At 35.4% G+C, this 14509-nt stretch overlaps 2 protein-coding genes across 2 annotated transcripts; one reads left to right on the top strand and one right to left on the bottom strand.

Annotated features, from left to right (window-relative positions):
* The first annotated feature begins 2180 nt into the window (after positions 1-2180).
* Positions 2181-8608, top strand: LOC142531634 (beta-galactosidase). Its single transcript, XM_075637847.1, has 19 exons — positions 2181-2655; positions 2826-2921; positions 3026-3138; positions 3231-3297; positions 3406-3498; positions 3707-3850; positions 4210-4298; positions 4397-4502; positions 4591-4678; positions 5431-5549; positions 5638-5802; positions 5932-6104; positions 6238-6347; positions 6797-6906; positions 7058-7168; positions 7255-7365; positions 7460-7665; positions 7756-8092; positions 8323-8608. Exons 1-19 carry the CDS (start codon positions 2482-2484, stop codon positions 8431-8433), a joined length of 2523 nt encoding a protein of 840 aa, XP_075493962.1. The 5' UTR covers positions 2181-2481; the 3' UTR covers positions 8434-8608.
* Positions 8609-10132: 1524 nt separating this feature from the next.
* Positions 10133-14212, bottom strand: LOC142531635 (transmembrane 9 superfamily member 7-like). Its single transcript, XM_075637848.1, has 7 exons — positions 13996-14212; positions 12730-12894; positions 12524-12633; positions 12243-12351; positions 12057-12169; positions 11670-11820; positions 10133-11592 (listed from the first exon to the last, which is right to left on the bottom strand). The coding sequence occupies exons 1-7, from the start codon at positions 14107-14109 to the stop codon at positions 10435-10437; spliced, it is 1920 nt and encodes a 639-aa protein (XP_075493963.1). The 5' UTR covers positions 14110-14212; the 3' UTR covers positions 10133-10434.
* Between the last annotated feature and the right edge of the window lie 297 nt (positions 14213-14509).

Here is a 14509-nt window from a genome sequence, read left to right as displayed (position 1 = left end):
ATACTACATAATATACATTTTTTTTAAGTTTTATATTATTTCTAAAAAATTATTAAAAAACCATACTAAAAAATAGTTTTTAGAGATTCATAAATCATATTCATCAAGAAATCCAAACAGATTTCAATGACAATATACTCATATGGGCTCTCTCTATATATATTCTTAGATTTCTTTCCACTAAGTTTCTTGTAACACGTCAACTATGTCCATATTTACAAAAAAATCATCCGTGAGACATGTTAACCATACTCATATTTACAATAATAAGTAATACTTTTGAATAATAGATCTCTTGTGAGATAGGTCAATTCTGCCCATATTTTCAATAATACATAATATTTTTGATATAAAAAATAATTGTTTTTGTAGATGACCCGAATAAGATATATGTCTCATAAAGTTGACTCGTGAGACCGTCACATAAATTTTTTTGTATTTTCTAAGTCTCCCCTAGTATTAGGACAATTTTATTTTTGTCAATGAAATCAAGTTTATTTTACCAGCACATACAATTCAATTAATTATAATTAAGCCATGATCATGACTCTTAAGCTAACCAGTGCTCTTTTTCTCCTACATCACCATGACATAATTAAGAAGAGATTAAATTAATGAAATAGACTTCTGATAATTATATATACATATATATAATATATATATATCCCGGGCGCGTGATGTTACGCTCTAGACCGCGTTTGGTTGTGGACCGTTTTTCCAATGAGGATACCGACAACGTTGAGGGCCGGAAAAACACATGATATATGCATGGCGTTTCCAGAAAAGTTATATATTATTTTCAAATATATGTATATATAAATTATTTGCAAAAAAAAAAAAAAAAAGATATTGTATTTCATATTTATTTTAAAATTTTAGGCTTTTTTAATATAAAGTAAGATAAAATATTATTGTCAAAAGCAAATTATTCCCACAGTTAACTTTATATTTTTCACTATAAGTTTAAATAATCAAGTTATTCTTTTTTAATGACATTAATATAATAAAAATTTGAAATTCATGTTTGTTAAATTTATGTATAATAAAAAATATCAAGTAAATCACTAAATTAAATTATAGTAGGTTTTTGCGAGACAATTATATATCATGCTCATATTCACAATAATAAGTAATATTTTTGCCATAAAAAATGATAATTTTTCTTAGAAGACTCAAATAAGAGGCTCGTCTCACAACATTGACTTACGAGATCGTTTCACAAAAGTTTATGCGATTAAATTATATTCCATTTGGTCTTTCCATAAAATAATGCACAAGAAAACACGAAACATAAAGCATAAAAAAAATTGGTAATTAGTAATTACCTTTGGAATAAACATAAATATAGTTTAATTGATACGTTTGCGGTTACCAATGAGTAATCATATTTATTTCAAACATAAATTATACATATTACATAGGGATCCTCATTTGACCGATCAATCCCAAACCGGTTCAATTTGGAACCGGAGATTGGTTTCAGATCGAATTGAATCCGCGTAATATCGAACTGGAGTTACCCGAAAATGTATATAGTTGAATATGATCCAATGATATATTTAATTTTTTGTTATTTTGTTTCACATTTAACGTTTCGGATTCGGATTGATTTATTCCGATAAATCTACTTCGATGTCGTAAAAGATTGGTTGAATTTCGTTATCTCACAATCTATAACTGGTTCTATCCGGTTTAATAACATCATTTGAATTAGTATTTGAGCACATTAAATGTGCGTGCAATATAAAAATTACTTTTATATATATAGAGAAATTTAAATTAATTGAAAAGATAATAGTTTATTAAAATATAATTATAAAAAATAATTATTTATATTATCTCCTTAATAGAATTGAAAGATTTAAAATAAATGTTATTTTAGGAAAATAAAATCAATAAAATGATACAATAAATGTTATATATGTAAATTTATTAATTAAATTAGTAAGTGGATATCTAGCTTAATATAATAGAATAAAGTAGAAATATAAATTATTATGCTTTCCTTAAAAAATATCGATTTAAAATAATACTTTATATATATATATATAGTTTTTTTTAAAAAAATTATAGGGTAAAAAGTGGGGCCCATTTGTGGGTCCGAAAGCCTAAACGGGTCCCACTTTCACACTCATAACCACCCATACCTTCTGTTTTATAAAAGCAGCTGCAAAGCACCCATAACTCACAGCTCCCAAAAGTCTCGTTTCCTTGCGCAATACAAAGCTGATAACACACTTTTACTGTGTGTTTAGTGACCTTGTCGGTCATCATTTCTGAGGGGGGTAAGAGGGAAAAAACAAGAGAAATATTTGATAACAGGCCAGGCAGTTGTTGGTCTTTAATTTCTTGACCGTGTGTGGCTAAAAGAGGTATAGAATAAAGTGTAGGAGGGAAAGAAGAGCCAAAGAATATAGTAAAGAAAGTAGGGGTCAAAAGCTGAATTCTTGAAGGGTTTTTTTTTTTTTTTGCTTTGGAATTATGGGTCGGAAGATTGCTAGCAATGTATTTTTGCTTGTGGGATTGGTGTTTCTGAGTTCTTGGATTTCTTGTGGAATGGGTTCTGTTTCTTACGACCATAGGGCAATTTCTGTCAATGGGCAGAAAAGGATTCTTATTTCTGGATCTATTCACTATCCTAGAAGCACACCTGAGGTATATATCTGTGCTAAATGTAGTTGGTTAAATATTTCATTGGGTGGAATTTACACATCCCAAATGCAGTTTCCTCGATTTTTATTTAGGGTAAAGCTGTTGTAGTTTTATATATTTATAAAATATAATGTCTTTTTTGAAGAAATGTTTTTATCTTTGGGATGTTACAGATGTGGCCGAGTCTTATTCAGAAAGCAAAAGATGGTGGTTTGGATGTGATTCAGACTTATGTTTTTTGGAATGGGCATGAGCCTGAACCTGGAAAGGTCAGTTATTTATGGCCAGTTTGTGATAATTTTTACTAGGCTTGTTCTCTTTTATGTGTATATCCTGCTTCAGTTGTTTAAGTATGTCTTTTTCTTTTTCCCAGTATTATTTTGAAGAAAGGTATGATTTGGTAAAGTTTATCAAAGTGGTGCATCAAGCCGGGCTTTATGTTCATCTCAGAATTGGCCCCTATGCTTGCGCTGAGTGGAATTTTGGGTAATATATAATATTAGAGAGTGAAAATAGAATTTCCCATATTCTTTGACATAATGTTCGTATTCTGAGCCCCTTCTGTGTATTTATTCCAGTGGTTTTCCTGTCTGGCTGAAGTATGTTCCAGGCATTAGTTTCAGGACAAATAATGGGCCTTTTAAGGTAAGGCAACTGATATTTTGTTATATGAGTAATCGGAATAGTTTATTGTCTTATTTGAGACTGATTGGTTTTCTTTTGTGCTTTTGGTGCCGGAATGTTTTACACAAGTATGCCATGCAAAAATTCACAACCAAGATTGTGAATATGATGAAAGCTGAAAGATTGTATGAAACTCAAGGTGGCCCAATCATTCTATCTCAGGTATACGAAATCCTCTCGGTTTTTCTCTTGTTTGCGATGCTTTGAAACAATATGAGCTATGACAGGCCCAGAGCTACATTCGAGGAGGCCTAGATGGGTTCAAGGCTCAATTTGATGGATTTTTGGGGCAAAACTTGCCTTATAGGAAATATGATGTATGTAAAGGCAAATATGAGGCAACCTGTAAGATTTCTTTTGTGTGTAACAGATTGAGAATGAGTATGGACCAATGGAATATGAGCTTGGTGCTGCTGGCAGGGCATACTCTGATTGGGCTGCCAAAATGGCTGTGGATCTTGGCACTGGTGTTCCATGGGTCATGTGCAAACAAGATGATGCCCCCGATCCAGTTGTACGTAATCCCATTTTTTTCAATCAGATTATTGGCGATTCATATACTGTGTTTCCTAGTCATCACTGCTATGGCTTGGCTACCGACCATGGTTTTTCGTTGTGTATGTATATGTATATGTATGTATTGATGTTTACATGTATACCCTTGTTGATTAGAATGTTCCACGCTCCAATACTCAACTTTCTAATTATCGTCTACTTTAAAGAATGTACACAACTCCCACATGACAATGACCTTATATTTTCTCACAACTCTATGAGCCTCTGTTTTGCATAAAACTCTATAACTTATTGAGATGTATTATAATATGAATATTTTCTTGATATTCACCGTTGGTGTGCGCTTTCATCAAGCAGATTAATACCTGCAATGGTTTCTATTGTGATTACTTCTCTCCCAATAAGGCTTACAAACCCAAGATGTGGACTGAAGCCTGGACTGGCTGGTAAATATTGAAACAAGTGATTTAGTGAACTTTCATTACTTTCAACGCCTTTTCTATGTTCATGTCACTGGAAAATAACGTATCGTAACGTTTTTTAGGTTTACAAAATTTGGTGGCCCAGTTCCATACCGACCAGTTGAGGATTTGGCATTCTCTGTTGCAAAATTTATTCAGAAAGGGGGATCTTTTATTAACTATTATATGGTAAAAATGGACCGTCATCTAAATTCTTGACTGTGTACATTTGGTGATAGATTTGGCTTGATTTATTTTGTTTCTCCTGTTTTGTCAGTATCATGGAGGAACAAACTTCGGGAGGACTGCTGGTGGCCCATTCATTGCAACTAGTTATGATTATGATGCGCCGCTTGATGAATATGGTATGGCTCCTAAATTTTGTTTTTGTTCTTGTTATTTGCTCATGATACATGTAGCACGATATGCCATGCATAATTTGAACTTGGAACTATTGAACTGCAATTTTGATTGATAAACATATCAACTTGTTTAGCGCCTGGAGAAGATGACTTCTTTTTTATTTTCAAAGTAGATATGAGGGGCTGTTTATCAAATTTATGTGACTAATGGCAGTTGTCACCCTCAATATCACTGTCATTGTGGGCTGTAATTGTTGCAAGTGAGACAAAGGATTGTGGAGACATGACCTCGTGTTTATAGATGACATGTTGGTCTTGTAGTAGACTTTGAGACAAAAGGTGGTGGAAGATTAAGCATACACATGTACCGCTTTAAATTTCTCTAGATCGTTCCCCTCAAATGAAAAACAAATTCAAATATTATGTATAATTTTATAGTTTTGCCGCCTCTTTCCAAGTCCTGGATGTGTCCTATGGGTCCATTCTTCATTTCATAAGACATCCATTTTGTGCCAACGGCTGTTGTATCTCAAGTCCTTTGTCATATCGCTTTCAAATATAACGGATATTTTGATGAAAAATTTGTTGTCATATCTTTGTATTGACTTTTATGGTTCCCCCATTCTTGTTGATTAATGTACCTCTCTTTACCCTTCCTTCGCATAGTTTTATTTCTGATTGTACCATTCATATCATCTTCTGAAGTGATAGGAGGCTCCAGCTGAAATAATGAATAATTTTTTTTTTGGACATAGGACTATTGAATCAGCCTAAATGGGGTCATTTGAAGGATCTTCATAGAGCTATAAAACTCTGTGAGCCAGCTCTATTATCTGGAGTTCCCTCTTCCACTACACTCGGAAACTTTCAGGAGGTTGGGATTAGTTTTGATTCTATTCCATGGGTACTCTGTTTGTAATGAAAATGAACACCGTACCGTTCCTATATTTTTTACCTTACAGGCTCATGTTTTCAAATCAACATCTGGAGCCTGTGCTGCTTTTCTCGCAAACTACAACCAGCATTCATTTGCGAAGGTCTCTTTTGGGAATGCGCACTACAACTTGCCTCCTTGGTCTATCAGTATCCTTCCTGATTGCAAGAATACGGTTTATAACACCGCAAGGGTGAGAAAAAGATTGTTTCAGTGAATATTTTATATTTTATTGTTATGTATACAAAGTTTCTCGAGTTCATTTTCATGAAAAATTAATTGTGGAGAATTAAGTTGACATCCATTTTAATTTCTTGTGAAGATTGGTGCTCAGAGTGCACAAATGAAGATGGCCCCAGTTGGCAAAGGATTTTCTTGGCAATCCTACAATGAAGAGACAGAATCTTATGATGATAATTCGTTCACAACGGTTGGATTGCGTGAACAGCTCAATACCACCAGAGACAACACCGATTATTTGTGGTATTCAACAGAGTAAGTGCACATGTAACTGTTAGAAATCAAGGAATATATTCTGGAATCAGATATGATATTATCTAGATTACGATATATTCATATTGTTTAAAAAACACTACCACAAAATTTAATGACACTTTCTATTTTTCAGTGTGAAGATTGATCCCCGCGAAGGATTTCTAAGAGGTGGGAAGTGGCCTGTTCTTACCGTCTTATCTGCAGGCCATGCCTTGCATGTATTCATTAATGGACAATTATCAGGTGGTGGGTCATTCTTTGATAAGCACGTCTAAAAGCTTTACTATCATGTTCGACCTGGACAACCAAAAGCACTCTGCTTCAATTTATTTAATCAGAGAAGTAATTTCTGGAAAATTTGTAAAATAACATCGGTGAACTATTTAATTTAGAAAATGACCTCCTCATGTGTATCATTTGAGGATGTCATTTTCTTAATTAATTAGTTGACCGAGATTAAAAAACAAAATATCACGGTAATTTCTTGGGAATCCCTTTTTTGGGAGGACGAGGAGCTAAAATTGATAATTTATTTCAATTCCGGTTTTGGATTCCTTGTGATTGAGTATCCCTGTTCTGTCAACATAAGAAATATGTTTCTTCATGATGTAAATTTTTTCTTAGGAGCCTTAACAATCAACTGTTGACCATTACTTCTGATTTGGTCACTTTACTCATGCATTTTCTTGCAGGAACTGCCTATGGAAGTCTAGAGAGCCCCAAGCTAACTTTCAGTCAAGGTGTGAATCTGAGAGCTGGGATCAACAAAATTTCTCTCCTGAGCATTGCTGTTGGTCTTCAGGTTCTCCCAGTTCTCTTTCTCCTCTAAATACATCACGTGGAAGAATATTTTTTTGACCAAACAACAATCGAATTAGAGATTTATAGATTGTATACAGTTGATACATCATATTCACTCTTGTTTTTTTCCTTTTTTTGTGCGCTGAGGTCAGAATGTTGGTCCACATTTTGAAACATGGAATACTGGTATTCTTGGTCCAATTTCACTCAGTGGTCTGAACGAGGGGAGAAGAGACTTAACATGGCAAAAATGGTCTTACACGGTTAGTCATTTTATTTTCATAATTGTCTCATTTTCCAAGATTCTTTATTTTTTGTTTTTTCGAACTTCTGCTTTGTTTTTGGGCAGATTGGTCTCCAAGGAGAATCTCTGAGTCTTCATTCAATCAGTGGAAGCTCTTCTGTTGAATGGGTTGAAGGTTCCTTGGTTGCTGAACGACAACCCTTGACTTGGTACAAGGTGAGTGTGTTTTCCTCATCTTCATGACCCCAAATTTCTCGATTTTTAGCTGGAATCTACCAAATCTGGAGAACCTGCTAATTGTTTTTGCCAGACTACTTTCAATGCTCCGGATGGAAACGAACCGTTGGCTTTGGATATGGACACCATGAGTAAAGGTCAGGTGTGGATAAATGGCCAAAGCATTGGGCGATATTGGAATGAGTACAAAGCATCCGGTAACTGTGGTGTCTGCAATTATGCTGGCTGGTTCAATGAGAAAAAATGCCTAAGAAATTGCGGTGAAGCTTCTCAGAGATGGTAAAGTTAATATATATATATATATATATATATATAATTTTCTCATCCTATATATAATAAATTGGACTAAACCACAAACCTGTTTTTAAGGTATCACATTCCTCGGTCCTGGCTCTATCCATCAGGAAATCTTTTGGTTGTCTTTGAAGAATGGGGAGGAAATCCGAATGGAATTTCTTTAAGCAAAAGGGAAGTAGCAAGTGTATGTGCTGACATAAACGAATGGCAACCAACCTTAATCAACTGGCAAATGCAATCATCAGGAAAAGTAAACAAGCCATTGAGGCCCAAAGCTCACCTGTCCTGTGATCCTGGCCAAAAGATTTTGTCAATCAAATTCGCTAGCTTTGGTACCCCGGAGGGCACTTGTGGAAATTACCGACAGGGAAGTTGTCATGCATTCCATTCATACGACGTTTTTCAAAGGGTACATGTGTAACTTCAAACTCTTAGTCACCACTTCTTTCCTTTAATTAATTTTAGATTAGTTTGATCGTCCTGAACATTGTGTCGTAGATATAGACCTTTCTGGCCTAGCCATGTAATTTTATTTTCTATTGATTATCTTTTCGCTATATTTCCATTATCTAAAAATTCAGCAAGATCTTTCTTCTGGTGTCTTATTCTGTCATTGGCTTGTCCGTGTCCTTTTTGCAGTATTGTGTTGGACAACAATCTTGTACAGTACCCGTTACACCCGAAATCTTTGGGGGAGATCCATGTGCAAATGTTATGAAGAAACTCTCCGTTGAGGCCATCTGCAGTTGATGGAAACAAAACATCCCTCTTTCATCTCTACCTGTCTTGGATACAGATCTTCTGATGTTTTCTATTCGTTACAGCTATTTTCTTCGAGCTTTGCTAAGGGTGAAGTTGTACATATATGCAACACACCATTTTAGCCGAAGCTTGCATAGATATTGAAAATTGATACGAAAGATAAGATTGCCGCTAGTAGATATTGTAGTATGTGGTCCCTTTGGAACTGCCATTTTTTAACTTGAAATTTGAGGTGAAGAGGGATATTAGAATGCTGCACTTTGGGACGATAAATGAGTTCATGTGCATGTTTTCATGTTTAAAAAGAGCAATAATATCATTGCTCCGTCTTTAATATGTAATTGTTCCCTATTTATCAAGGAAGAAAGCTTACATTACTAATTCCTCTTCCTGTTACGTTTTCAATTAATTTAGTTTAAATAAATGATTTGCTTCGGAGTTTAGGATTGCCCGACAGATTTGGTTTTAAACTATCCACCTTTTAGTACAAGCAAAAATCAAAAGTTGCCAAATTATTCCGAGATATCGTTATTCCCCAACTGACTTCAGTTAAATATGTTTGTTTTATTTTAAGGTTTCTATGTAAGACAGGATTGGAAACTGACAGCCTTGTGGCCTCTCTGGGTTCTGAGGAGGCTTTTCTGAGGATTTGTTTTGCTGGGTTGTTGATTTTGGACAAGGGGACCATCTCCAAACTTTTGTTCCTTCTCTGTTTGGCTAGCTCGAAATAAGCGTTTTTTGTGAATGCTTCAGTAATTGCTCATATGGATTATTTCGACGCGAATCGTGGGGCACGATGACGAGCGAATTGTCTTGTTTGTTGCAACTTGTATCTGTTGTGAATGCTTCAGTAATTGCTTCTATGGATTATTTCAGTAAGAATTGTGGAGGCACGATCACAAGCAAATTGTCTTATTTGTTGCAACTTATACCTGAAAGGATATTTCATCCTGCAGTTAGCTGAATTGTTGGCAGTGAAAGAGGGTGGTTACATGGTTGCTAAAGTTCATGGTTCAAAATTGATTGTTGAAACGGAATGTGACATCTGTGACAAAAAAATCGAGTTACGTTTTTTGTGCTCTAATGTAGCAAGCTCTTCGACTGTTCATTGATCTAGGCATGACAACCAAGTAGTATGTGTTGGTCAATAGATGTATGCTGTCTAGAAGCCACTTAGAATTTAAAGATGCCATTCATTTGCATTTATCTGAAGTTGTCTTTTGACATGGTTATTTGATAATGAAATCTATTCACCCCAAAAAAAAAAAACCAATAGTTTAAATTGAATGACATTGTGAAAAAGTAGGGAAACTAAAATTGGCAGCTGTATTTTCCTCCTTCGATGCTAGTTAGTAAAAAAATTTATCTCGAAGGCAAATAATTGATAGGATGTAGGCATCTGCTCTGTCTGATCATTCATAAGTCGGCTAATTATCGCCAGTTCCATTACTAATCGAATACTCCGAGTAACTCTTTTTTAAAAGTCTAAACTACATTCAATCTTAATTTTCCATAAATCATCTAGAATAAACTATCAGTTTTTTCACAAAAATCAAACATAGTTTGCAACAGGACATTATCAAAATTCAAAACTCGGACTAAAACTCTTCGTGCTGAAGTAGAATCAACACCGGAGAGCTGATTATACATTAGGAAGTGCAAGAAAAAAGAAAGAAAGAAAGAAAAATGGATGAAACAGTAGAATAAATAAATATATAAAGAAAAAAGAACATTATCCCTTGGCCACAACTACATGGGAGCCTAAAGTGGACAAAACCATAATTAATTAAGATAAGGCGAAAGGGGTATGCTGGTAACAGAAACATGGATAAGTTCCATAGTCGCTGAAAATTTTACATAGTTTAAAGATCTCATATCTTCTGCAGATTCCAAGCACCTGATTCTACTTTCATTCTATAATATTGAAATGATACGGGCCAAACTACATCGAAACTGTTGAATTTCATTCCAAATCACTCAATTCTTGCATCAGTCGATTTTCACAGAGGAATAGATCTTCCTGACAAACCAGAAGCACGCATAAAAGCCAATTGTTCCGGTCAACACAAAAAAGGCATATGATGCAATTAACATGTACCCGAAATACAAAATACCCGAAACAAGTTTGGTGATTTCCAGTTTAGTGAAGAAGTAGAAAGCCGAGTATAAGAAAAGGTACAAGGCGGAGGAGCCAGCGGTTAAGTAAGCTCTCCACCACCAATGATAGTCTTCGCTGCACAACTGGAAATAGCAGAGGACAACTGTAATCTCAGCAGACGTAACGATTAGTATCAGAAAGACGATGAAGAGGAAACCAAAGATGTAATAGAACTGGTTTAGCCAGATGGAAGTCAAGATGAAGAACAATTCAATAAAAACGGCACCAAATGGAAGAATGCCTCCGATGAGTACAGAGAATATTGGTGTCATGTACCAGGCTTGTTCAGGAACTTGTCTCGGGATTTTGTTGGTCTTTACTGGATCTTCAATTACGGGTTTCTTGAAACCAAGATAACTACCAACGAAAACTAACGGTACTGATATTCCAAACCATAAGCACACAAGAGCGAACATGGTTCCGAAGGGTACAGCTCCAGATGATTTTTCCCCCCAGATGAGAGCATTCAGCACAAAAAAGAATGCAAACAGGATACCAGGAAACATGAAAGCCGTTTTTAAGGTGTTTCTCTTCCACTCGGTGCCTTTGAACATTTTATACAGACGAGAGGATGAGTAGCCAGCAAATAATCCCATGAATACCCATAACAGAACCATGGCAGTCATTAGGCCTCCACGGTTTGAAGGTGAGAGGAAACCAAGCAAAGCAAAGATCATTGTCACTAATGTCATTCCAAAGATCTGGACACCTGTACCAACATAAACACACAGCAATCCTGAATTTATAGGTGCCCGAAAGACATCTCCATGAACAAGTTTCCACCCCGTTTCTTCTTGAGCTTCATCTTGGGTTTCCAATTGATTATAGTTTGCAATATCTCTGTAAAGAGTTCTCATCATTATCATGGCAACCATACCAGACAAGAAGAGAACGATCATCAAAGAGTTGATGATAGAGAACCAGTGAATTTGATCATCGTTCATTAGGAGGTAGGTATCCCAGCGTGATGCCCACTTAATGTTACTTTCCTACAACATATTGCGTGCCTTCAATTTCGCACAAGACAATAAAACAATAGGAAAAATCAGGGTTAGAAAACAAGTACCTTGAAAGTAACATCGTAAGAAAATACAACATCCTTGCCCGCAACTACTTCCTGCGGTGCCATACCTCCCTGGATCAAATTTTTGGTGTTTGGGGAGCACGTTGTCACCTTAGGGTTGTTCTCATCCCACTCTTTAAACTCGTGATTGATACTGTTGAAACATATTAGGTGAACGTGTAAACGAGTAGAGGAAAACCAATTCCTCAACAAGGTAAAATTCCATAATTGTTTTTTCATATGTATAATTTAAAAATTGCTTGAGAAAGAAACTCTCTTTATTCACTTCCATGATGACAAAACGTAATTCCAATTATGACACCTGGGAGGTCTCATCATGAATGTGAAACAAGAAAATTATCTAAAAGTCAATCAATAGAAAGAGCAAACCTGGTTGGAGAAACTTCAAACCCAACAATTCGAGCTGATTCAGTTTCAGGATCTTTATGGTACATGACTCTGAAGCTTAGGTGGTTATGAATGAAATACTTTCCCTCTTTGCTCTGAAAGGACTTAAAGAAATCAAATCAGTGACCAAAATGCATCGTTAAAGAAAGGGAAAAAACTGTAACTTACCCCAGCATAATTTCCTATGAACCCAACACGGAAACCGTGCTCATAAGTTGTTGATGTAATTCCATCTCGCCTTTGCCGAATTACAGCTACCGGAAGGTTATCTAGAATCCTGCATGTTTTAGATGTTAGATTAGAAAATGAGAAATTACTTAGCAGAAAGCCCCAAGGTTTGCAGGCTGATGAGCTGATCCAAACAAAGTGCCAACTAGAACACAATCTATGGAGAGCTAAAAAGCGTGAGCAAACAAGGACAATGAAGGTAAACTTCATCTTGCACTTACATATTGGCTCTGTATTCGTCATCAATTTTCTCCTTGAAATTTTTTGCATCTTTCTCTTCAAGTGTAACTTTGCAAGCTACTGTACAAGACTGCTCCTCTCTCATACGAAACTAATACCAGATAGTTTTGTATTAGAACATAGACATGACTAGGACTATAGTGTCCTAGCAGCAGGAAAGTCCGATGAAACAGTCATGGAAGCTTACTGTGTACACTGAGTTCTCTATGCGGTCACCTCGAAGGACCTCTCCCAAGTTTTCAGCAACATTCTTAATATTTTTCGGCTTGCAATAATTTAAGAAATAGAAGTCATACGGAAGTTGTGTCTTGGTAGATGATAGCTTGTTCACTTTGACAGCAAGGTCATCCCCCTGTAACAATAAAAGGACAGCCATATCACAGATTTTATTTTAAAAAATAAATAATGAAAAGTTTAAAAAGCCAGAAGCCAGCAGAGCAGAAGCATAATAAAAGATAAAACAACAATCAGCTACTTAAATCAACAGGTATATAAAACTACGATGATTATGTAAATTAAGAAATATATCAACAATGTAATATAACCCATTCATTTCAAATCTATAAAATATATATAACATAAGCCACCAAACAATTCTTAAGCAGACATTTATAGGATAAGAAAGTGTTTGCACACAAACATCAACCTCATAGTGGCTCATGCCTCATTCGTACTTACCAATGACGAAAATAAATCAATCATCCTTATCAATTGCTACATTACAAGTTTACAACTGGAGACAAGAATATCAAATGACATCAAGGGGTCGCCAATTTTCATAGAACCACCATACAAAATGTTAGCTGTCAATTGATTTAATTACTGAAGGTACATATAACTCCAGTCTGCGGGACCTACGAAAGTCTATTAAACATAATCATATCAGTATCTCCAAGAATGAAATTTCTAAAAGATTTTAGAAAACGTTCATTCCTATGGCTTTGGGAAATCTTGCGGGGCTCGCAGTATCTCAAGCAGAGGGACTTCAAGGAAGAGTAGCGGGTTCCCATAAATTTCCTCGAAAACAACATCGCAACGATGAAAATGATGATAAAATACGACTAACTACCCTACTGAATACAAACGAAACATTTAAAATTCCTAATCAAAATGTAAATGCCGGAAACTCACGATGCACCTCGAATAAAACTTTCGCTGCGATAACCAGAAACTCTAACATTAACAATGTAACTAAATGATAACACAAATAACATCAGAAATCAAATCATACTCAAAGACACGGATAATCCCTGAATCCAAATCCAACAAATATTGCAAAAACCCTAGATCTTCACCGATCACTAAGAAAATTTAGGAAACCAAAATTTTCAAATGAAACTGAAACTAAATACCCATAAACCGAGTATATTACTCGTAGATCCACTTATAAGGGAAAAAAAACTCAAGATGCTAATCAAAGACAGAATCCAGAATGTTACACAAAATTCAGTACTTGTAGAAAATCGCGAGGGGCAACCCCCGGGAGATAAAAGGAGTGAACCGACGAAAGCAACAGAAGAAACCCGAAGGCTGCGGCGGCGATCCGACCCAAGATCCGGCGGCCCATCGATTGAATTTAGGTGAACTCTCCTAAAGCGGCGTCCCTGATTTGTGATACAACAAAGTTATGTCTCGTCGAAGAAGCAACTTAAACAAAAGTCGAACGTCCAGTTAATCAATGGGCTTTTAAATAAATCATCAAAATCCTCGAGACCTATTTTAATTTATATCTTAGTCCTTTATCCATCGAAAATTAATTTAAATTCCTATTTTATTTAAAATTTTCCGTAGTTATTTAATTGGAATCCCATCGTGGTATCCACCGGATATTGGGTTTTTTTAATTTAAACTTTGGGTTTTTGTTTTCAAACACACAAAATATTATGACATGATAACCTCTCGTAGAAGAGTATGAACTTGTTTATCTAATTATTGTAGCTGAAATTACAATATACATATGTTGGAAA

This window comes from Primulina tabacum, chromosome 17 (assembly GCF_025594145.1).
Source record: "Primulina tabacum isolate GXHZ01 chromosome 17, ASM2559414v2, whole genome shotgun sequence".
NCBI lineage: Eukaryota > Viridiplantae > Streptophyta > Magnoliopsida > Lamiales > Gesneriaceae > Primulina > Primulina tabacum.
The sequence above is the reverse complement of the archived record's forward strand: the minus strand, read 5'-3'. Positions and strand labels throughout refer to the sequence as shown.

Excerpts from the sequence above, each read along its gene's own strand:
- LOC142531634 (XM_075637847.1), top strand. The coding sequence starts at position 2,482 with ATGGGTCGGAAGATTGCTAGCAATGTATTTTTGCTTGTGGGATTGGTG. Across the intron at positions 2,922-3,025 it reads ATGAGCCTGAACCTGGAAAG|TATTATTTTGAAGAAAGGTA; the intron begins GTCAGTTATTTA and ends TCTTTTTCCCAG. Across the intron at positions 4,503-4,590 it reads CTTTTATTAACTATTATATG|TATCATGGAGGAACAAACTT; the intron begins GTAAAAATGGAC and ends CTGTTTTGTCAG.
- LOC142531635 (XM_075637848.1), bottom strand. The coding sequence starts at position 14,109 with ATGGGCCGCCGGATCTTGGGTCGGATCGCCGCCGCAGCCTTCGGGTTT. Across the intron at positions 11,821-12,056 it reads TTTGAAGTTTCTCCAACCAG|TATCAATCACGAGTTTAAAG; the intron begins GTTTGCTCTTTC and ends ATGTTTCAACAG. Across the intron at positions 11,593-11,669 it reads CTTACGATGTTACTTTCAAG|GAAAGTAACATTAAGTGGGC; the intron begins GTACTTGTTTTC and ends AATATGTTGTAG.